The following is a 23,032-nucleotide window of genomic DNA, read 5'->3' on the forward strand; positions in this document are numbered from 1 at the left end:
GACCCTATCCAAAAACAATAAACAAAAAGAAAAAAGGTCTGCCTAGCAAGAGTGAGGACTGGAGTTCCATCCCCAGGGGGAGTTGGGGGAAGAGGCCTAAGAGAGCTTGTTTGTCCATTCCGTGTAAATAAATAATTTGCAGGTGCCACACATGAGGTGATGGGCTCTCACCAGACACTAAATCTGCCAGCACCTTGATCTTGGACTTTCCAGCCTCCAGAATGGACAGAAAGAAATTTCTTCTGTTTACAAACTGCCTCGTCTATGGTAACTGGATATAACAGCTCTACAGAATAATAGTACCCGACTCGACAGATGCCAATCACAGGACTGCGCCAGGCTCAGGGCTTACAACCTCCACACTGGAGCTCTCTGAGGACAAGGTGGGTCTCATTCAAGGTCATGGTCCTGAGCCTAGCGCTCCCGGAAGGCTGGTGCCTGGGCTCCCTCTGGGAGCACCCAGCCTCAGGACAAGGCTAAAGGCAGTGAAAGCCAAGTGAGAAAGTGGCTTTGTGGGCCCGGCAGGTGTGGGACTCCTGAAGGCAGGCTGCGGAGAGGGCTCTGTCGCAGGCCAGGGTGTGCAGGCCCTGGGACATCCCTTGTGAGCTTTCTTTCACGGCCTTGCCCCAAGTAGCCCCAGTCTGCCTGTTTATCAAAAACGGTCCCAGCCTCTGCTAACGGACACAGTGCCATGACAGGTTGCTCTTAGGTCGGGAGTAGGGCTCTGAGCACGTGATCACCTTAAGCATGCCGGAGTCTGCCTTGTACAGAGACTCCTCGGAACCTCTAGGGTTCAAACTGACCACACTGAACACCTGCTTGAACCCCTGCCGGGTTCCAGGGCATTCCACTGGGGGGCAGGGGCATCAGCTTCACCCTGACCCAGACAACTTTGCTTCTCTGCTTCCCGTAACGTCACCAGGCCCTAAGAACAGCAGCCCAGTCTCCTCTGTGCACTTCCAGGGCAGAGACACCCCAACAATCCAGACTTGTACCTGATGCCACAGAGGTGGAAAGGGGTGGGGTAAACAGCTATTCTGAGGGCACTCTAATTGGGATGGGATGGGGCCTGAGTTTCTGGAGCTCTGGGGTCTTCCTAATGTCACCATAGTGCCCCGCCCTTCCTGTTCCTCTGTCACCCTTCTCTGCTGCTGCCAGCACACTCTGCACAGAGGGAACCATTGCTGTACCCGGGCAGCTTACTTAGTGTCCTAGGAAGTGCTGGGGTTGAAGGGCAGAAGAAATACCACATCAACTATACTTCTCCCCCAGTGTCACCCTGCTGCCAGGTCTCTGCTCTGACTGTCACCCCTGCCTGGAAGGCCTCCCTCCTCGCCACCTCCCAAGTCCTCCTCACCCTTGCCTGAGCCGAGGACCCCCGTTGAGGTCTGGTGAAATCTACTGACCCTTTTAATATGTAAAATCATTTATATAGGTTTAGAAAGGAAACCATCTGGTACTGAATTAAACCTTGAAAATATTTAAAGATACAGACTTGGGACACTGTGACATTTGTGCTTCCTTGTGAACATATTAAACAGCAAGAACTAGCAGTAGATGAAATGCCTACTGCGGTGCGTGTTCAGGATACCCTCAAGGCTACGAGGCAATAAGGAGAGCCCTGTGGTTTCCGCGGTGAGAAAGTCAGAGGTGCATGAATATTGTTGCCCTAGGTTGCCTACAGGCACCGCGGAAGGGCATGGTTACCAGTGAGTCGGAGGTCAGTGACAGCAGAGGTGGGCTTTCCTTCAGCCCTTCTGTTCACCTGCTGAATTCCATCCACGGTCTACCTGGGGTCTGTGGATCAAGGGTAGGCCTGGCTGCTCCAAGGCCTGGCTCTCACTCCACCTCGTCTCCCTCCTGTGAGCTCTGCCCCCACCATGGTGGCCTCTCACTCCTGAGTTGCCTTCCATGGTCCTAAGCACTTGCCACGGGCAAATCCAAGATGCTGATTGGATCTTCCTCCAAAGTGAGGTAAGATGGTAGGAACCATGGCTTCCCTGAGCCACCTGGGAGTCAGGGCTGGACACTTGGAAAGCCTCTTTCAGGGGTCTTTGGTCCCTGCTGTGGTGGCAGGTGACTGACAGTGTTCTTATGACCCCCAAGGTGAGTGTTCCTTTCCTCTCACATGCTTGCCAGCTGCTCCCTGCACCGTGAGGGTTAGTGGGTGCTCTGGTTAGCTGTTCTCAGCCCAGTCACCAGCCCTTCAGGGCAAGGCGGGCCCCAGCCGAGAGCCCACAGACAGGCCTCTGTGACTGTGCTGTGCGGGGCCAGTGGCAGGTGTGTCCTACCTGCTTCACGTTGTAGCCCGTTTTCGCACTGGTCTCAATAAACATGACACTGAGTTCTTTGGCGCGTTGCTCCCCTTCCTCGATGGTTATCTGCCTGGAAATGAGGGGGAGAGGGGAAATGAGCTCCTCAGAGGAGCAGCCCCTGGCAGAGGAGGAGAAAGTAACCTGAGATGAGCAGGGACCACCATCAAGGCAGGCCAGGCCCCTTGGTCAGCCCTGAAGACAGGTGAGTCCAGGGGTCCCTCCTAGGGCACCAACCACAGTCTGTCCAGGACAAAAGGGATACCAGGGCATGGAGGACCTCAGCCTCTTTCCCTACTCCTTCCGTTGTGTTCTCTGAGCTAAGGAACAGGCCCAGGGCAGGGCTGTCCCCTACCTGCCTTCCCTAGCAGTCACTTGTACAAGAGCCTACATCTGTAAAGAGCTTCCAGCCACACAGTGCCTCTCTGCATGGTATTAGTAGCCAGCCACCTTTACCAAGGGCAAATGCCAAGGTTAAAAGTAACTGCCTCATGGCCACAAAGCTACTTAGCAGAGGAGCTGGGATCAAACCACATTTTCCTTATCTCAGGGGCAGAACTCTAGTAAAGCAGGCTCTAATTCGAATTATTTCTCAAGTGGAGGGGCCATAGTGTTTTATTTGTCCAAGTCAGAGCCACAGGAGATGAGCGAACAGACGTAGGCAAAGCACATCCTGCGTTGGCCTGTGCGCTGGAGGGCAGCTGCGGAGAAGCCTCTGCTAGACACAGCTGTAAACCAGGCTGTGTGGACCAGGGGTGAAGTTCCCGTTCTAGACGTCCTTTGGGCTCACACCCAAGGAACAGGGTGCTCACTTCCCCTGACACATGCTGGTGCAGGTGTTTCACAGGGGCAGACACAAACAGCATAAGCAGAGGCTCCCAGGCCAGGGGACTGCCACATCAGGGGCTATGCTGTGACCACGGAGGGGCCCAGACCATGCACCACTGGGCAGGGACAGGTGCACAGGGCTCCGTGCAGATAGCTTAGTGCCCTTACAGGGTGGTGGAAGATGGGGACAGGTCAGAAGCACAGAGTCCCATGCATCCCAGGCCTCAGATATAGAGGAGCGAGGGCGGTCTGCCTTGCCAGTCCCCGTGCCACTGCCCCAGGCCTACCTCTTGTCAGCCAGGTCTGTCTTGTTGCCCACCAGCATGATGATCACATCGCTGCCCCTCTCTGTCCTGACGTCGTCAATCCACTTAGAGGTCTGCTGGAAGGAGTTCAGATCTGGAGGCAGAAAGTAGGGATAAAGTGGAGTGAGGGTGGGCCCTCAGAGGAAGACCAGGAACAAGACAGGCAGACTATGGCCTCACGTACATGGGAGGGACAGAAGCACTGTCCCCACATACTAGCCAGGCTGGGGCCTTCTAGAGGGACTGGGTCCCTCCCTGCAGCCCTGGAGAGCCCCTGCTCAGCTATTCTCTAGGGCTTTGGAGTTACCCCATCTGTAAAGTCACTGTCTTGATTTCTGCATGGAGTAGTGTCTGTCAAGGCCACCCAGGAGTGAGACCTGATTTGGGGCTCAGAGCAGGAGGTGAGAAATGAGTGCACTGGACTTGGCTGAGAGGGGTAGGAGGATGCAGCAGCCTGTAGGAGAGGGGGCTGCAGAGTGGCCCCCACCAAGGGGAGCTCAGGGTAGAATGGGAAAGACTGGAGGGGATGCCGAAAGGAAGAGTCAAGCTTCAGAAAGGCACCCCTGGACTTTTCTGAAGTGTCAGGGCAGCTAGGAGCACTCAAATTCAGAAGAAGCCAGGCCATTTCTGGGCAGCTTCACCTCCCTCAAAAGGTACCAGGCCTGGCAGAGAGAAGCAGTCATGGGGCAGTACCCACCATCAGCAGCCCATATACCTGGGGAAGGGGACAGCCTGTGCTGAGAAGCCTTAGTCTCCCACAGACTGATCTCCCTTGTGCCTGAGGCCCAGCAGACACTTACAGCTGTCACTATGCTTGGTGTAGAAGGGGGTTCCATGATTAGGAAAACAGGCAGACAGAGCAGGCAGAGTGGGGGCAGCAGGCCGGGTATGTGTGCTTCCTTTGTGATTTCAGAGCACCTACAGTGTCTTCCCACATCAAAAGTGATCCACTCTTCTGGCCTATGCAGCTCAGGCTCTGTATCAGCCCCACTCCAGACTTGTGAGCCTTCCTCAAGGCTGTGTGGTCCTTTCAAGGGTGTGCTGGCCTTGATCGGAAGAGTCTCAGTGTGAGAGAAGGGCTGCCAGTGCATAGTGTACCGACTCCAGGGAGCCCTGATAGGGGCTAATGAATCATAGCCATTGGGTCTGTGCTGGCTCAGGAACCAACATCATCTCCAACCCTAACTCACACCTAGATGTCAGCCCGGATGAGGGTCCAGAGGGCCTGGGGCAGGTCCAGCTTCTTCAGCATCTGCTTCCCCCAATCTAATGGCCTGCTCTGATCAGGCCTAACCTAGCCCTTTGTAGCCGTGGCTGTCATGGGAGAGTGAGGGACAGTGCAAAGTCCACTGGTGTTCCAAGGCAACTCGCCACCCCAACTCAGAGTGCCTGACTTCCTGCATTCAGGGAGCTGGCACACAGGTGTCCACACACACACATACACACTAGCCTGGCCAGGGTTGCTCCTGAGTCCCAGATGCCCCGAGAGCCAATCTCACTTACTTGTGATGTCGTACACCACCACAGCCACCGTGGAGTCCCGGATGTAGCTGGGGATCAGGCTGCGGAACCTCTCCTGGCCGGCCGTATCCCAGAGCTGCAGTCGAACCTGCAGACGACAGCAAGAGGGACCAGCATGACAGTGATCCTCCTGTAGAGGGGACTGGGGACACCATGTCAGCCTCACAGGCTCTCAGGGTACCCTGCTCATGGTCCTGGGGGATAACCCCAAGGAGCCCACCCTGTCCTCCCAGTTCTGAAACCGGGTACTCACCGTACGGTCCTCCAAGTACATGGTTTTTGACAAGAAGTCGATCCCGATGGTGGCCTGTTAGGGAAAAGCACAGAACAGTCAGAAGGAAAGGTCTCAGGCAAAGGAGAAAAGCTCAGTGTCCCAGGAAGGGCCCAACCAGCAAGAGGGGACACTCATGCCATGTGTGGTGCAGACTCTGCTCTGCCATTCCTGCCCAGTGTCCCTCTTAGAGAAAGGGAGCTTGAGCTAACTCTGGGTGAGGACAGGGTTTTAGGGAGGAACACTCTTTGTGGAGGAAGAGAAAAGTACTTCCAGAAGAGGTAAGAGAGCATGGGGCGAAGAGAGGAGGCCTCCCCATGAGCAAGGCTGCTGCAGTGCCCACCCTGGTCCCCCTCTTACTTCCCCACAGCCTCCTCTAGACTCCCAAAGCCTCTCCCCAGAGCCCCACAACATAGGCCTGGGTTCACCACTGTCCCAAGGAGGGTGGGGTAAGGACCTCACCACTGTGTGGGGGCAAAGAGCAGTACGGCCTGCCGCAGGTGGAGGTTGACCACACAGAACAACGTCTTGTTGGGAGACCCCATGGCTCTTTCCTTCTCAAGCCAATAAATTGGGACCTAAGTGTCACCAGCACCCCTGTGCCACTCCTGTGCCTCTTCTGTCCTGGTACCTAGGAAAAGTAGCCAGTCTTGCAATAAGATAGGCAGGACTCAGCACTCACTTGCTGTGTGGCTTTGGGCAGGCCACTTGACCTCTCTGGTCCTCACTTGTACCCAGTGCCTGTAAGTAGGAGCTAAGATGCTGAGGGTGTGAAATGGAGGTATTGCTGCTACATAATTAATAACAAAGAATCAGACATAGTCCAAACATGCACAGCTACAGTGTGATCTCTGGTGTGCTTGGAATCCAGGGCAGCCATTAAAAACCACAGTTTTGGAAAATATCTAAGGATTTGGGAAATGTCATGGAGTGAAAAAAGGCACTATAAAACACCACATGTCATGTGACCCCAATCTGATAAACTAAAGTAGATAAATGAGCATCCTTCATACTTTCTCAGACATTGGAGTGAAGAGAGTGTTCGGATGGTGGCATTATGGGTAATTTTTTGCTTCTTTCATTACACATTGTTCTGTTTTCTACATGAACAGATAATAGTTCTGCCTGGCACCAGTGGCTCATGCCTGTAATACCAGCTACTCAGGAGGCAGAGATCAGGAGAATTGTAGTTCAAGGCTAGTGCAGGCAAAAAGTTAGTGAGATCCCATTTCATGGCTGGGTGTGGTGGCGTGCACCTGTCACTCCAGCTATACAGGAAGTATAAATAAAAGGGTCGTGGTCCAGTTTGGACATGAATGCAAGATCCTATCCCCCAAATAACTAAAATCAAAAGGGGCTGGTGGTGGGGAAGTGGTAGAGCAACTGTCTAGCAAGTGCAAGATCCTGTGTTCAATTCCCAGTCCCACCAAAACAAACACAGATAATAGTTCTGAAATTAGAAAAAAATCTTTGAAACAAAAATAAAGTTTAAGAAATACGTTTCAGCATGTGGACAATTGCAGTGACTTCTGACTATAAGAAAACACAACCGAGGGAAGGCTGAGCAAATGGTAAGGCCTAATTTCCCAGGGACCCTGGCTAGCTGCAACGGTGCATACCCACATCTGCATGCATCCCGCCCCCAAGTCCCTCCACAAAGCTCTGACTATGGCCGCGTCCTCCTGGGTGCCTGCTTCAGTGCAAAGATGCAAGTGTTGTTCTCAGTCTAGAATGTGCGATCCGAGGATGCGCACACTAGGCACACACCTCAGACACAACCCAATCCAATCGGACTTTGCCAAGTGGGGGGAGAACAGGGTTGGGGCAGTGCTGAAACCTGGGCTCTTTGTGCTTTCTGGCCCAGCTGTGTATACTGCCCTCCCTGGCACAGCCACCAGAAAGCAGAAATGATGAGCGCTGGGAGTCAGACTGACAACCCTCGTCTTCTCATATCCTTGAGAAGAAATGTGCAGAGCAGGAAGAAATCTCTCAACGCATCAATGCTCTCCAGGCTCCCCAGGCATGCAGTAGAGGGGGTCAAGACTGCAGGCAGAGACTGCTGGCCCTACCCATATCGGATTCCAGATGTGTAGATGGACGCACGGCCGCCCCCAGTGAAGGACTACATTGCCCTGTTTCCTTTGCTTTGGGTGGTTGAGTTCTGGTCAAAGGATGTGAAAGTGATGCACTCATTTTCCGAGATGGGTCCCTTAGGGGTAAGTGGGCCCACAGCTGCTCCCTTCTCTTTTCCACTGCTCGGAATGCAGACAGGCAAGCGGGAGTCAGAACGGTCCATTCAGCTAGGGATGACTGCGAAGTGATGACAGATCAACAAGTCCAATTCCCTGCCCCAGGGGAGCCATCCTAGCAGCACTGGATGGCTTATACCCAGTCCGTACGAGAGACTTGTGCCTTCATTTCTTTAAGGCACTGTAATTTAGGGTTTCTATTAACACAGCCTAACTATACCCTAACTAACAGAGCGAAGACCCACAGAGAGTCAAACCCTCAAAGGTCAGGCCTGGATAGTGACAATGATGTTATTGATGGAAACTGTAGCAATGACAGCCCCACTGATCTTCATGTGCACACAGGCACTTCTGCTTCCATGGAGGGCAGAGAAGTCACTGAATGATATGACAAGGAATTGTGCCATGGATCAAGCTCCAGAAAAGCTCAACCCAGTGACCTCTGTAATCATGAGCACCATTTACTGGATACCCACCACAATCACTTTTTTGTCAGCATATACTAATTGTACAAAGGGTTTCACTGTGGTATTTCTATACAGACATGCAACGTACCTTGATCATATTCACCCCATGTACCATATTTCGATTTGCTGACCAAAGAGGCAGCAAAGAGGAAACCAATGCTGAAAGAAACCAACTTTCGACATCTCCAGCTCTCCCCCACCTTTGATTCCCCATTCCAAGGTGCTATATCAGAGCAGCCTCTGGTCCCTGAATTTCCCACTCTCTCATACCTGTTCTGGCCACATTCTCTACCCATCAGGCCACTGAGCCACTGCAGACCTCCCCACACCCAGCTGTGTAGACTGGTAAGGAAGGACAGGCGTCATCTCTGGGTGCAAGCGAGCCATCCACTCTGCTCGAAGCCATATTCCTAAGTTTTGCTTTCAATAATGACTTATGTCAAACTATTCTAACCTCTGGAAAAAATACCAGAAATAAACAATTTTCAAGCAGTGAAAAGTGATGAAAAACCAGGTAGACAATGAAGGGGTTACTATTTCTGGGGGAGACAACTAGGTTTATCCTACATTTGAACAGTTTTACCCCTGAGAGCACTGCCAGTACCACCAAGCTAAGCAGACTTAGTAGATACCTGAGACTGCTTACCGGATACTTCCCAGAAGGATGGTGTTGAAAGGAAGGACCTCATCTCAGGACTGAGTGTTACACCAGATGGAACTGAAAGAGTTCCATCTTCACAAAGTCTCAACTCAATAATTACCCACCTGCAGGGTGTCATAAGAAGGAGCTGTTTACAGGGGAAAAAAAACCAGGCTCGCTCAAAACCAAGGTCATGCACCCAGGTCTCCCGAACTGCAAAGCTCCCGTTTGTGACTATTCAGACTCTCTTTGCTTCCTGAAGTCCATTTCTGAAGCTGTCATGTGCCCTGAAGCCATCACTGAGTTGGCCTGGGGACCACATCCTGTCTGGCTCCCTGTTGACAGAATGTGGCGTTCACTGGCTATGACAGCTCAGTACAGCCCACTGAAGAGTAAGATCATTTGCATTTGTGCAGAAAAAATAGAGTCGGCTCTCCAAGGACAGAATAAAAAGAACTTTAAGAGGAAGTTGGCTGGGATGTCCATTACTAAAACTTTTCTAGCTCCTGGGCACTGTCTGTTTCCCAGACACAAGACACAAGCAGCTGGCTCCACACCGCTGCCAGAGGGAGTCTGTCTCTCTCGGAAAGGTCAGATCTGCAGGGAGAAGGTGCTCATGGCAGCTCCTTTTTGGAAGATAGTATAACTAATACTCAATCACTTCCTAATTCTTAAGTGTCTACTGTGTGCTAGAAAAAGCCCTGTGGGCAGAGACCAACTTTGTGTGGAAGCTAAGATATGCATGCAGAACTGCTGCGCCTGGCACACGGAGAGTACCAGGGTAGAGGGGTTTTAAGGGTGACTGTGCTTTTAACTGATTTCTTGTGGGGAGGATGGGCAAATATATAAGTCCTTAAATGAGTCCTTAAATACTAATTTTCCAGAAGGCAGCAAGAGGACAGTGAATGATGGGAGATTTGTGGAAACAGCTTGGTGGGAGTAGGGGAGTCTCATTTTCTAAAGGACGGGGACAGCCCTGGACACAAGGTTCCTGTTTTTAAGACTGCTCACCTGAGGGCAGGTCCTGGGTGCAGTTGAGGGGTGGCCAAAAGTTGGCAAGAAACCTGCAGTGTTTCTGGTTGAGAAGCTAGAGGACAGAAAGGGTTGAGCTTGCTTGATCTTAGGCGGTTAGTTAACAAGAAACAGGTGTTTGGCAAGAGACTGGAGCCAGCACAACCAGCTCTGAGAATGCCAGGACAGGAGGGGATGAGGGCCTACCCCCTGGCCCACCTGTCAGAAAGCTGTCTCCAGGGCCCACCCATGGGCCCATCTATCAGAGAGCTGTTTCTTGGGCCTTGTAAATTCTGCCCTAAAAGCATGCCAAAAACTAGACTAAAAACTCCTAGACATTGCAGTTGCCACAGTTCAGTCTTTCAGAGTCCCACCCGTGCAGGTGTTCTGTCATCCTTTACTTCAATAAACTTTTTTTCACTTGCCACTCACCTGTTGTCCAGGCTTATCATTCTTTGACTGACCCTGGACAAGAACTCGATGAACTCAAAACCAGTATCAAGAGCAAAGCTACCACAGCTGCCAGGAAGTGTAGAAACTCCTGGAAGTGACAAAGGCCCTGGGAGGGGACCCCAAATTCTATAATAAGTGTGGCCCAACTCTCTAAGTGAACTGAGCAGACCCCAAGAGGCCTACTTAGGACTGAAAACAAAATCTGAACAGAATTTTCAGGGGTTGCTTACACTAGGGAAAGAACTGAGAACTGGGGGACAATTAAGTTACAATATCCACAATCATAATCACAATGTGTAGAATATAACCCCAAATTGCCAGACCTATGAAGTGAAATGAAAATGTGAACCATGTTCAGCTGGGCGCCAATGACTCACACCTGTAATCCCAGCTACTTAGAAGGCTGGGATTAGAATTGTGGTTCAAGGGCAGCTCAGGCAAAAAGTTTACAAGATCCCATCTCAACCAACAGCTGGGGGTGGCGGCTCATGCCTATGAGAGAGGTTGAGATTGGGATGATCATGGTTCTAGGCCAGTCTGGGCAAAATAAAGTTCCTAAGACCTCATCTCAACAGAAAAAAGCTGAGTATGGGGGCATACACCCTCATCCCAGCTACAGTATAAGGATCAAGGTCCAGGCCAGCCTGGAAAAAAAAAAGCAAGACCCATCTTCAAAATAATGAGAGCAAAAAGGGCTGGAGATGCGGCTCAAGCAGTAGAATGCCTGCCTAGCAAGTGTGAAGTCCTGGGTTCAAACCCCAGCACAGCAAGAAACAAAACAACATCAAAAAGAATATGATCCCTATGCAAGAGAATGGACACCAACCTTGCGGTAACTGAGACTACCTAAAGTAGCAGGAAGTATTGCAAAGCATATCACTATGTCCAAATATATGAAGAAAAGTATTCTCAAAACAAGGGCACACATTTTTATATCTTAGCAGAGAAAAGAGAAAATCTTATAAAAAGAGCCAAACACAAATTTGGAACTAAGAAATACCATATCTGGATGTAAAAATTACTGCTGGGGTCTGGGGAGGTAGCTTAGGGGTAGAACATTTGCCTATCACACACACAGCCCTGGGTTTAATCCTCAGCACCCCCCCCCACACACACACAAATCCTGGATTTAACAGCAAAATGGAGATGTACAGATGTAACATCCAGAGAACCTGATGAGCTTCCACAAGGAAGCTCAGTGAGAAAAATCCTGAAAAATTTATAAAGAGAGCCTAATAACTTATAGTGCTGTTTCAAACAGTTTGATACATGTTTAAGTGAAGTCCCAGAAGAAGAGGAGATGGAGGGTGGAATGAAGACTTCTGAAGAAATGATGACCAGAAGTTTCCTAGATTCATAAATAAGACCCATTTATGGATTCAAGAAACTAAGCAAATTCCAGTTGGATTTAGAAGAAACTAAAACAAAATTCTTTAACTCTTTACATCAGAGTCAAAGTGCTGAAAACCAAACATAAAGGCAAAATCTTGAAAGTATGGGCTAGGAGTGGGCTCAGGCGGTTGAGCACCTACCTGGCAAGTGCAAGATTCTAAAGGAGGGAGCAAAGGGGAAGGGAGGAAGAAGAGGGGAGGGGAGGGGAAGGAGAGGGGAGGGGAGAGGAAGGAGGGGGGAGGGGAGAGGAATGAAGAGGGGAAGGAGAGGAGAGGACCATCCAAAGGGAAGGGGAAGAGAGGGGAGGGGAGGAGAGGGGAGGGGGAGAGACTGGAGGAGGAGAGGAGAGGGGAGAGGGAGGGAAGGGAGGAGGAGAGGAGAGGGGAGGGGGAAGGGAAGGGGGGGAGGAGAGGAGAGGACCAGAGGAAAACCACATGGCATCCAAAGGAATGATAACAGGGATGGTGGCTGACAGAAAAAATGGAGATGAGAAAATAATGGAGTGACATTATTAAAGTGTTGAAAGAAAGAAAAAAAAGTAGATTCAGAATTCTAAATCCAGCAAAATATTCTCCAAAATTGTCAGCAAAAATAAAAGCATTTTGGGATGAATGAAAGCAAAGAATCTGTGGCCTGCAGAACTCCATTTCAAGAACTGTTAAAGGAAGTTGTTCAGGCTGAAGGGAAAAGATGCATAAGAGAAAAAGAATCTTCTGGAAGCAGCGAAACGGTGTTAAGTGAGGGTACATCCTAAAGTGTGAAGCCATGCATTTTTTTCAGCAAGCCAAAAATGGTTTGGGGCCAATGGGCTGTGGAGAGGACAGATGGAGAACTAGATGAAAACTGAGTTCAGAGGGACTTCGTCATAGCTGGGACAATAGAAAGACAAGCCTGGCTGAAGGACGGGACGAGGGCAAGGGGACACACCAACCTGCTGCAAAGGGCAGGGTGGGGGGGTGGGGGAAGAGAAGGCTGGAGAGGAAGGGGCATGCGTGAGTGAGATGGAGAAGAACCAGTAGGCCTTAAGAGATGCAGAGAGGCAGGGGATTAAGACAAAGTGTCTTTAACAAGAGGAGAGGGCAGTGCCTTGCATGGCTGGGGACACCATCTTCACTTGGTAAATGACAAGCCAGAGTTACACAGAAGGGGAGTGACATTCTCAAGGTCTCTCTCAGCAAGATCATGGGACCACCTCATATCTTCTCTGATGTTAATGCCAGGCTTTGGTGAGGACATAAAAGATGGCCTTCAAGGGCCAGCTCCTTCGGAGCACATCCCAGCAAGGGTGGCCTCTCAGAGGTGGCCCAAGGTGCACCTGCAACCACAGTGATAAGAACAAATGCAAAGGCATCATACTCAGGTGTCACTCACTCCACTTACGTGGAGAGCCATAAAGCCAGACCCCCAGTGATGACACTCTCCTCCCAGGACCTGGGTGTGGTCCAGCAGGGGTCTGGGGACCTCCTGTCGGGAGGTGCAAGTCTCCACCTTGCCGGCCACAGTGCCGCTAGACACCCTACCTGCCCAGCCATTTCAGATACCTCTTTGTAGGCTGGCCCAAGGAAATTCATTCCAAACCCAACCCTTGTCTCTGCCTGGCTATAGAAACTTGTTCAAGTGGTAGCAACGTCTGGCCCACAGGCAAACCTGGCAGCTTCTTGTAATTAGTGTGTGGGAAGCATGCAGTTTCCTTTCCCTGTGGCCACCAGGAAACTCAGAACCAAAAGCTGAGCTCCATGCAGTACTTCTGCTCCCATGACCTCCCCTGACAACAATTCCTCTATGGTGCTGGTTTTTCTCCTCTGCATCTATTGTAAGTCATACCTGCAGCTCTCACTTTGGAGGAAGAAGGAGAAAACAGACAAAAAGAACTAGCTGCCCAGCTAGGCCACACCCCCCTGCAAACAGCCCTAACAACCTTGGTGATTCCCTGCGACCTGCCGAAGGGTATGGTCCCTTTCCAGAGGTCAGCACGGGTCACACAGGGGTGTGTGCGTTGACAGAAACGTGGATATGAGTGTGTGTGAGCAGACACGTGTGTGAGAGGGGACACACGCAAGTCAGTGGAGTTTGTGCACGTAAGTATGCGTGGGTATACTACACTTGAGTGGGATGCCAGTGTGGGTGTCAGGGGGTCACTTCTGCTTTGAAGGTTAGGCTGGGATGTGTAATATGCACAGGGCTCCAGCAATGTCAGGGCGACGAGTGATGATGAGGCCTTCACAGGCCATCAGAGTAGGGGTTATGTGTCTGCTGACAAGCCTAGGCCACCTAGGCTGCCCAGGACACGTCACGACTGGCCCCAGAGGAGCTGCCATGCAGCCATCAGTGCCTTGCTCCAATAACCTGGTGGGTCATGTGTCCAAAGGCCTCAGTCTGCTTTCAGCAACCTCTGTCAGTGTTCTGGCTGTGTCTGAATGGTCACTGGGCTTAGAAGAGCAGTGGACTGTTGGAGGGAGTCCTGGAAAAATGGCTTCCTTAGCCTCCCCAGCCCTCGGTTTCCTCATCTCTAAAACAGGAATAACCAGAGCTTCCTTTAAGGGCTGTTGGACCAAAGAGTTAGATACGTGAAGGGGCTGTCACATGCTGCATCAACATCTGGAAATTGTCATCAGCAATCAACTGACCCAGGGATTTCCAGGCAAGACTGAAGCTCAGCCCTGGAGACCCTCCAACAGTGTTTCTGTCTGGCTCTGTGGAACAGACCTAGAAGACTAACTTCAGGACAAAACCGTAAGCCAGTATTTCTGGGAAACACTCCATATCCCAGCCCCTATTGGACAGGATCTGTAGTAAGGAGCTCTAGACAAAGCACACTGGCACACTGAAGGCTCTGACAAGTCCTGCTCTGGATAGACAGGAACCCAGTGTTTTCCAATCTTCTTTGCCCTAGGAACCTTTGTGCTTGTAATCCCTGTTAATTTCCCAGTGAACTAGTGTTCCCAGGGCTTCAGAGAGGAGGGTCCTAAAAGAGGCCACACCCTCCTGTACTCTGCCATGAAGCCTTAGTCAAAGCAGCCGTCCTCTGTACTTCGTTTTATCTTGTGAGGTATGGTGCAAAGTACTTTTGCTGGTGACTGTTCCACCAGGATGTTAAGACAGGGTATCAAGACCACATGAGCAGAAGGTTTGAGCTTGGGGAATCTCCTGCCCTGATCTTTTCTTCCCTGCCTTGTCCACTCTGCTCAAACATTGCTCGATGCCTCTGGGAGTAGGCTGGGCTGTGCTCTGCTGTGATCAAGGGGTCTCACACCTGGTCATGCTTCTTTACTCCTGTCGCTGTGGTTGAAAAGCACTGCCCATGGAAGATGGGTCACAGCCCCATCCCCATTTATCTGCTTCTTCCCTAGGGATGGGGGTTCAGCTACACTGCACAGAATGACAGACGTTACGCGCCTGTCTGCTCAAAACTACCACTGGCCCAGCTGATCTGGGCGACAAGATGTTCCCTACATTTGCTGAAGTCTTCTTGTCTATGTGCATTTATTATGAAATATAATTTTGCAGCCCCATTCTGACAAGATCTAGTAATAAAGTCTGCAGTGGAAATGTGCATGGTAATTGGCATAAATTGACTCAAGATTCCCTTGTCAGGAAGAGAAAGAGTGCAAAGGCGTGTGTGTGTGTGTGTGTGTGTGTGTGTGTGTGTGTGTGTGTGTGTGTGTGTGTGTGTGTGTGTCTTCTTTTAGCCTTGGCCAGGGCTGCATCTAGGACTGGAGAAGCATCATAAGTGGCAGAGAGCAGCTGGACATGGCGAGACATTGACAATGAGGCTGCTGTTCTCGCTCTGCAGCACCAGCCATCAGAAGAAAGTAAGTATTGGGGGTAAAATCATGCAAATTACCATGCAAATGAACCTGGCCAAACTTAAGAATGCAGACTGGCAAGTAGACGGCTGGAAGCCTCTGGAAAACAGGCTGGGCAGTCTGCCCTTGCCAGTGCCCTGTGCCCTGCACTGTGCCCTGGAGGGAGGAGATGCTGGCTCCCAAGGCCACAGCCCAGGTACCCAGCTTCTTTCAGTTTCCAAGTCTGCCCATTCTAGGTGGCCACTTTTTTCCCCATGGAGAGTGGCCACCCAATTTATTAATCAACTGCCCTTTAATTTCCTGCCTGTTGTCTGTGACATCAACCAAACAATGCATACCTTGAAACTTTAATAAGGGGTTATTCATATCAAAATTAGTCCATCCCTTTAGAGGCCACACACACATCAGTGTGCTCCCTAAGCGCATGTCTGGAGGGGACGAATGTGTGCACATATGCCAGATCTCCCCTCAGCGCTTGTGGCGTAGGATGCTCCAGGTGGTGGAGTTTAAGGGCATCTAAGAACTTACCTGGGCGTAATCTGCACGATGAATTAGGAAGAATGACTGATGTCTGGGACAGAGAACTGCATCACAGGTCCAGTGAACTCTGAATGTATCCAGAGCTACCAAGGGACTCAGCCAGTAGCCATGGCAATCCCTTTGGCCCTTGCTTGACTCTACTTTAGTCCCTGTAAAAGCTAAACTCTGTTGTTTCAGCCTCTCCAGGGGCTAAGGGTGCTTTGTGACCCAACTGTGGCCAAGAAAGACATAAGCAGCAGCCTGCTAGAAGAGCGATTCCAGGGAAACCTGTGCCTCCCTTATCTACCTTGAATGTAGATGTGATGTCTGGAGCAGCAACAGTCATCCTGTGCACAGATGAACACTCACAGGCCAAGGAGGAGAGGCAGAGTGAGAGCAGGAGTCTGGGGCCTGATGCGTCACTGTGTGGCGTGCCACCTACGAGTCCCACCTAACTTCTTGCACCTGGGCAACCAGAAGTCCACTTTGTATAAACCACTGCTAACTTTCTGTATTAAAATGCAACCACATTTCTGTTTATATATGCTGATAAACAGGAAGGAAGAGCAGAGAAAAAGGAGGGAAAGAAAATCCGTGAACGCCTGGGCGAGTCTGTAATGGAACAGTCCCAGGTAGATTCCAGAAGGAGCACCTGGGAGGCTGGCGGTGTCCCAGCAGGTCTCTGAGCACAGTCTCTTGCCACAATGACTGGTACTCAGATTCTACTATATACAATTGTCTTCACATTTGATACCAGGATGTTAATATTTGCAAAAGATAGAACTCCACTGCATAAACACGATAAGATCACATGGTAGGAGTAACAGGCCAGAGTTCAGTGTTCTACCAGCAGTCTAGGGGGTCAAGTGCACCTGGCAGAGTTGGAAGCAGTGTGCAGATGTGTACGCAGAGACAGGACAGCTCCGACACTCTCCACCTCCCATAAGGACGCCGCTGGCAAGCTGTTGCTCCTTTCACTTCATCCTTGTCAATTTAGTTTGCTGTAGAGTTGCCATTATTTTTGCTTTGGCTTCTCTATAGAGCACTTAATGTATGCTTGCATCAGCCACGCTTTGGCCCAGAATTTTTCATCATTTAGACTCTAAGACCTATATGAGCTATTCCTCGAATACAAGCTAACCACATTCCTACTTCTGGTTGCCTTGCCACTGCTGTCATCCAAGTACCCCACCCCCCGCCGCTTCCCCTGCCTTCTGCATTAGTGCCTGAAGCCCATGAAAAGAGTGGCAGGAGAACCGTGTGCTAGTGCTGGGGTCCCTGGGGTGTGCAGAGCTCCAGATAAGCCAGAGATCAAGGGTGCAGCAGGTGAGGAGACAGGATTTGATGCAAACACACTGGAGGGAGGAATGAGGGCATGCCAAAGGAGAAGCATTCAGGAAAGGCCATGGGGTTGGGACCCTGCGTTCTGTGTGTGTGTGCACGCATGTATACAGACATGTGTCTCCACCATGAAGAGAAGGTGCTGTTTGTCAAATGAGTGGCCTGTTGGTGCCCAGAGCTGGGGGAGGGGCTCTGTGACCGTAGCATGGAGCATGTGATCAGGAAGAGGCAGGAGAGCCACATCCAGTGCTGAAGTACCAGGTGGGGCAGCTGGTACCTTCTCCCCACAGCACACCCCGAGGGACCCCAGGAGAATCCAGCCCAACCCATCATCCAGGGTGTGTGTGTATGTGTGTGTGTGTGTGTGTGTGTGTGTGTGTGCGCGCGCGCAGAGACTGGAGTCATGCAGCTCCATGTCCAGGAGAGTCCAGGGCCACCAGAGCTGGGGAAGGCAAGAAAGGCAGCCCTAATATCTTTTGAAAGACCATGACTCCCCTCCAAAGAAGACTACAGACCCTGGAACTATGACAGTATATTTCCATTGCTTGAAGCCACCAAGCTTGTGGGGATTTGTTGTGGCAGCTCCAGGAAGTGAGAGTGAAAAGCCTAATGGTGAGCAGGCAGGAGTGACAGTGAGGACCGGCGACAGACAGGTCAGAGCTTCTCAGAAACTCCTTGGCCTGCGATAGATGCCACATGGTGACAGCCATTTTATTCCCCTCACAAACACTTAGTGGGACCGAGGTGGGTCCAGGCACAAACTCTACAGTCTGGAAACACTACCCCATCCTAGAGGCGTGTCTTTCTGAGAGGGGCAGAGCAGGGCCTTCAGGCCAGGGACCCAGGGCCAGCCAGTTAGGTCCATGGTTTCCTAACTTGTGCCATGGTTTGAGATTCGGAGCCCACAGGGTGGACCCTGGCTTTGACTGTAAGTTTATCTCCATTGCCTCTGGGTTTTCAGAAATACTAAAGCCTGAGCCAGCCTGAGACTCACCAGCCATCGCCCCAGTAGGTAAAGGCTAGCGTGCAGCCAGGAAAGAGACCCTGCAGAGCACTGCATCCACACCCTCCCCTCCAGCTCACAGCAGCTGCCTGCAGAGGCCTCACACCTCATATTCAGGGCTCCACTGCAGGTTTCACAGGTCCCCCATGCCCCCGGACCTGTGGGGGTTTCCCAGGCCTGTGGGAGGGGAGGAGAAGAGGGGGACAGGCTCACACAGAGGACCAAGTCTCAACAATGCAGGTTCAGAAGGTTTTTCCTACGGTGCACTTCCAAAGCAATTTCTTAGATGGGTTTCCCATAAGGGAATCATCACAGACTTGAATCTTGTCTGGCTGTAAGTCTTGTTTTTTTTTTTTCTTTCATTTCTGCAAGTGAGTGGATTTAGATGGGGAGATAGGCAGGGTGGTGACAGGTTGGAGAGATGAGTGAAAAAAGGAGAACAAGAGTGTGTGTGTGTGTTTGGGGGTGGGGAGGTACGTGCACCACAAAAGTAAGCAGAGGACCTGCTTCCTCGAGGCCCCCAGGGACAGCTGGGTGGAGCTCACCTGGGCCTGCCAGGTGAGCAGGACTTTCCGAGAGGTTCAGCACACTCCAGCTGGGCACACCCAGGGCTTCATGCTCAGTCACAGGCTGAGGCGGGCCTTACTGACTGAAACCCAGGACAGGCCTCTGCCCCCTGCCCCTTGCTGAGGCAAGCCAGGTTCTGTGGCCAGGCCACTTTCTCCTACTGCTTCTCCAGGCGCATATTCACCACACTGGACAAATAAGTGTTGTTGGAGTAAGTGAATGGGAAGTGGCGGGGGGGGGGGGGGGGGGGCCTGGCACAGAGAAGAGGGAGGGAGGGAGGAAGGGAGGATTCCATCCTGGGAATTGTCTGGGGACCTCAGCTGATCAGGGTAGGGACAGTTCTGCCACACTGTACTGACTGATGGACAGGATACTGGTGGAGGGCTGACAGGGATGGTCACTGTAAAGTCCATCCCCCAAAGCCCTTGGGGATCTTGTCTACTTCCCATGCACCTCTGAACTGTGCAAAGAAAAACAAAATAAACCCAGAAACACGTCTCTCTCCATCTCCAGAGAATTCATTAAAACAAGCTGGAGTGTGCACAGAATTGGAGCCCAGCTCCCCTGCCTAGTTACCATTTTAAAGGCTGTAGGACAGGACTTCTACCGACTGCCAGACAGTCCTGCGACCATGGGGAGGGCAGTGACTTCTCTCTGCGATTTCTTTCATCTCACCATGACATTGGGCCTTGGGGGCCTCTCAGTCTGATGGCATCTGAAAACCAAGGTGAACAGAGCCTTTCCAAGCCACTTCAGTGCCGACTGGCATCTGTGGCCCTGTACAGTGGTCGGTGCGAGGGGTCCTGGCCTTGGTCCAGCCAGAGCCCAGCTGAGAGCTGGAAGCAGAGACTTGGAGGCCGAAGCAGAGCATCATGGAGGGCAGCCAGGCCTCAGCGCTCAGTGCAACAGGTGCTCTTGACCCCACGAGTCAGAAGACCTCATAGCAGAGAACAGCAGAGGAAAGGGCACCCAGTAGGGGCAATGACAGGAACCAAGGGGCCAGTACCACCAGGCAGGGAGCAGCAAGCAGAGGCTGGCAGGACTGCGGGTATGTGACGAGCAGTGTGCAGTGGGGGTGACGCTGGAGATGGAGGGGGGGTAAGATTTCAAAGCAGTTTCACCCACCCCTGCCAAGCACAGAGACCAGCCAAGAATCACTCTGTTTTCAATGGGATGCAACTGGAGGCATGGTAAGAAACTTGATATTAAAACATCAAATAATAAAAATAATATATGAGGATGCACACAATACACACACGCACAATACTCATGCACACACACACACAAGTGTACACACGAGTAACAAGCTAGACTTCAGGAGGGCGTCTGCTAGAGGTGACAGTCCACAGCGTACAAAGAACTCCCCTTATGATGAGGGAAGAGCCCCAGTGGCACAAAGCCCTGGCCTGGGGAAGACAAGTCATAGTCAAGGTCAATGTCTAACCCCTGGCCTCAGCTGCGCAAGCCCAGGCCCCTCTCCCAGAGTCTCACCCTCCTTCTTTCTCCCCAGGCGGTTCCTAACCTGCCTGATCGAGGTGATCAGGGTTTGAGACCACACAGAAAGTAAAAATTAGAGGGATGCAGAGAGGGGGCTCTCTCAGGGCATTTGAGAGGGCCCTGGTTCAGAGGGGACAGGCAGACTGAAAAGCAGGCACAGAACTGGAACCACAGTGAGCTGTTCCACACCCACAGTGAAGAGGAACATCTTAGAACAGCGGTCACTGGTGAATCTCTATAAATATTTGTCCTTGAGAACACGATGACAAAGGGGTTCTGTGACCAAAGGCCACATTTGCTTTCAGCAAACTGAAGCCCCACACAATGAAGTAAAGGCCCGAGATGTCCTGAAGCAGAACAGCCATTCCCTCAGTTACCCAGAGTGCCCAGCCCAGAAAAATGCACTAGTATTTGTCTCTATCCTAAGAAAGAAAACAGTACCTTTTTTCTTAATAGCTGAAATCCGTTTATGCCTTTTGTAAAAAGCTATAGTTGCAAGGGAAATTCACTTCACTTACACAAGCCTCCCCTCTCACCTGTGGTGCCAGGAGCACCGTGGGCCTGTTTGACCCCGACCCCATTCCAGAGCCAGGCGCCACAGAAGTCATTCGGTCCACTCTCCTGTCCATGTAGCTAGGACAAGCCCCTCACGCCAGCCTTTCCAGTGCAAGAACCTTTGGCGATGCTGTGTGTGTGTGTGTGTGTGTGTGTGAGAGAGAGAGACAGTGCTGTGTGTGTGAGAGCTGTATGTGAGAGAGCTGTGTGGGAGCTCTGGGGTGTGCATGCACACATGGGTATGGAGAGAAGGCTGTGTGTGTGAGGCCCCAATAAGCACAACACATGGGAGGCCCAAGCTCTCCCAGCACTGCACACTTGACCTCTCCCAGGTTTCCCGGAGAGCCATGCCTGAATGGCTCAGTCCTGCAGGGGAGAGCAGGGCACCCAGACTAAAAGGTGTTCTTCTATTTTCAGAATTTCTCTCTGGAAAATGCTTCCTTTTTGATGTCTGGATTTTCAGAAGATCTTTACCCGCTTGGGCCAGTACTCAAGAGGAAAGCTTCAATGCAAAAAGACATCCCAGGGACCAGGGCCATCCCACTCTGACCCCCTCTTGGCCAGCTCCAGAGAGAGGCCAGTGGTGGTCTCAGGCAGTGGTGATGGACACAGACACCGGGGAAGTGGATGGGGTGGAGGGCGGACACCTGGGACCTCACCTGGTATGTGTTGTCGAAGCTGTCATACATGAACCTTGTGATCAGAGACGTCTTCCCAACTGCAAAACAAGAAGAGATGTGTTCAGTCATAAGATCTCCATGGTCAGGTTCTTCTAAACACACTGTATTTGAAGAAAGTCAGCACCAAATAAAAAGGCTGAGTTGCAGACATAGACAAGAGGGAGGTAGGCCCCTAGTGGGAAGCCTCAAGGGAAGCTCTGAGTTTCTCTTTCTTCTCTCTCTCTCTCTCTCTCTCCTTCTCCCTCTCTCCTCTCCTTCTCTCTCTCTCTCTCTCTCTCTCTCTCTCTCTCTCTGCAGCACTACAGTTTGAATTCAGAGCCTCATAGGCAAGTCACAATGCCAGGGCAGCCTAGACTGCAATTCAATTCTCCTACCCAAACCTTCAGTGTAGCTGTGATTACAGACACACCCACCATGCCTGGTTTGTTTTTTGAGATGGTTCTTGCTAACTTTGCCAGGCTGGCCACGAACCACTATTCTCTCAATCTCTTTGCCTCCTGAATAGCAAGCTTCTGTGCCAAGTAGGTTGCAGGAAAGTTCCTGCCAGGTACCAAGGTGCCACAGAAGAGGAGCCCTCCCACTGCCCCATGAATTCCCCAAACTAGGTCTTCCTTGACCCAGGGCAGCCCAGCTGATGTGAGACAGCTGTGTGCAAAGAATCAGAGCAATGGGCTCCACAAGATGCTCCTCTTACACCTGCCTGTGTGACCTGGCTGTATCACCTCAGTGTGTTTCCCATTCATTCAGTCTGGGCATCCTGAGGAAGGAGCTTCCCAAGGATGCAGGAGAAGTGAGCGGCTATTTCCCAGGGTCTCTCGTGAGCTGGGCTATTCTCCTTAGCACGCTCCTGACTGTGCAGCTCAGCACAGGATCTATGGCATCCCAGGACCCGGCTGGGTTCCTGACAATTCCCAGTCACTGTGACCGCTGCAGGCTCGCCCGCCCATCCATGAACACTCCACGCAGGGCAGGAGTATCCCCACTGGAGCACGGCTGGTATGGCCGAGTCTCTTGGGAATCCCACAAATGCTGCTAATTTCCCAAACTGCACGGTTTGGCTTCTGACCTAACCCCGTGCAGGTCCTCTGGGGCCTGGCAGTGGCAGGAATGTCACCTGCTGTGTTTCTAGCCATCGGGGAAAGGAAGAAGGACAAAAAGGAGACATGTGAGATGGGGCCTGGCATGAAGTACTTCTCTACACTCTCCCATTACTGGGAGGCTCACAGGGGACCTGCCAGGCTAATGACTCTGGGCTGGAGACAGGTAACTCTGACAGGAAAAGCAAAATGGCTGAAGGCCAGGAGCTGCCCATTCTGCCCTCTCCCGTGGCCAGCAGGCACGTCCAGGCTGTGCCTGGTAGGGAGGTTGGCTGGTCACTGCCTGGGTGGACCAGAGCAACCCAATGGGCCCCCTTCAAAAAGCCCTTTGCCAATGTAGAAGCCCATGTGACAGAAAAGTGCTATCATCTCCCAACCACCAATGCTGGCCAAGGTGGGGGCAGACAGTCATCTGATAATCTGCATTTGGGTTAAAATCAAGGACTCCAACTTTGACTCAGAATTGGTCATCTGAGTTCAAATCCTACTGGGGTACCTTTTAACTGTGCCATCTTGAG

At 51.5% G+C, this 23,032-nt stretch overlaps 1 protein-coding gene across 1 annotated transcript in view; it reads right to left on the bottom strand.

Moving 5' to 3' along the window:
* Window positions 1-23,032, bottom strand: part of Rab6b (RAB6B, member RAS oncogene family) — a 59,108-nt gene that overhangs the window by 7,822 nt on the left and 28,254 nt on the right. Inside the window, exons 2-6 of the mRNA XM_020165711.2 lie at window positions 21,397-21,455; window positions 5,220-5,273; window positions 4,949-5,054; window positions 3,428-3,539; window positions 2,292-2,385 (exon numbers count right to left, since the gene is read on the bottom strand). Of these exons, the coding sequence (XP_020021300.1) occupies window positions 2,292-2,385; window positions 3,428-3,539; window positions 4,949-5,054; window positions 5,220-5,273; window positions 21,397-21,455 (425 nt within the window). The remainder of the gene's footprint in view (window positions 1-2,291; window positions 2,386-3,427; window positions 3,540-4,948; window positions 5,055-5,219; window positions 5,274-21,396; window positions 21,456-23,032) is intronic.

This window comes from Castor canadensis, chromosome 17 (genome assembly GCF_047511655.1).
Source record: "Castor canadensis chromosome 17, mCasCan1.hap1v2, whole genome shotgun sequence".
Classification (NCBI taxonomy): domain Eukaryota; kingdom Metazoa; phylum Chordata; class Mammalia; order Rodentia; family Castoridae; genus Castor; species Castor canadensis.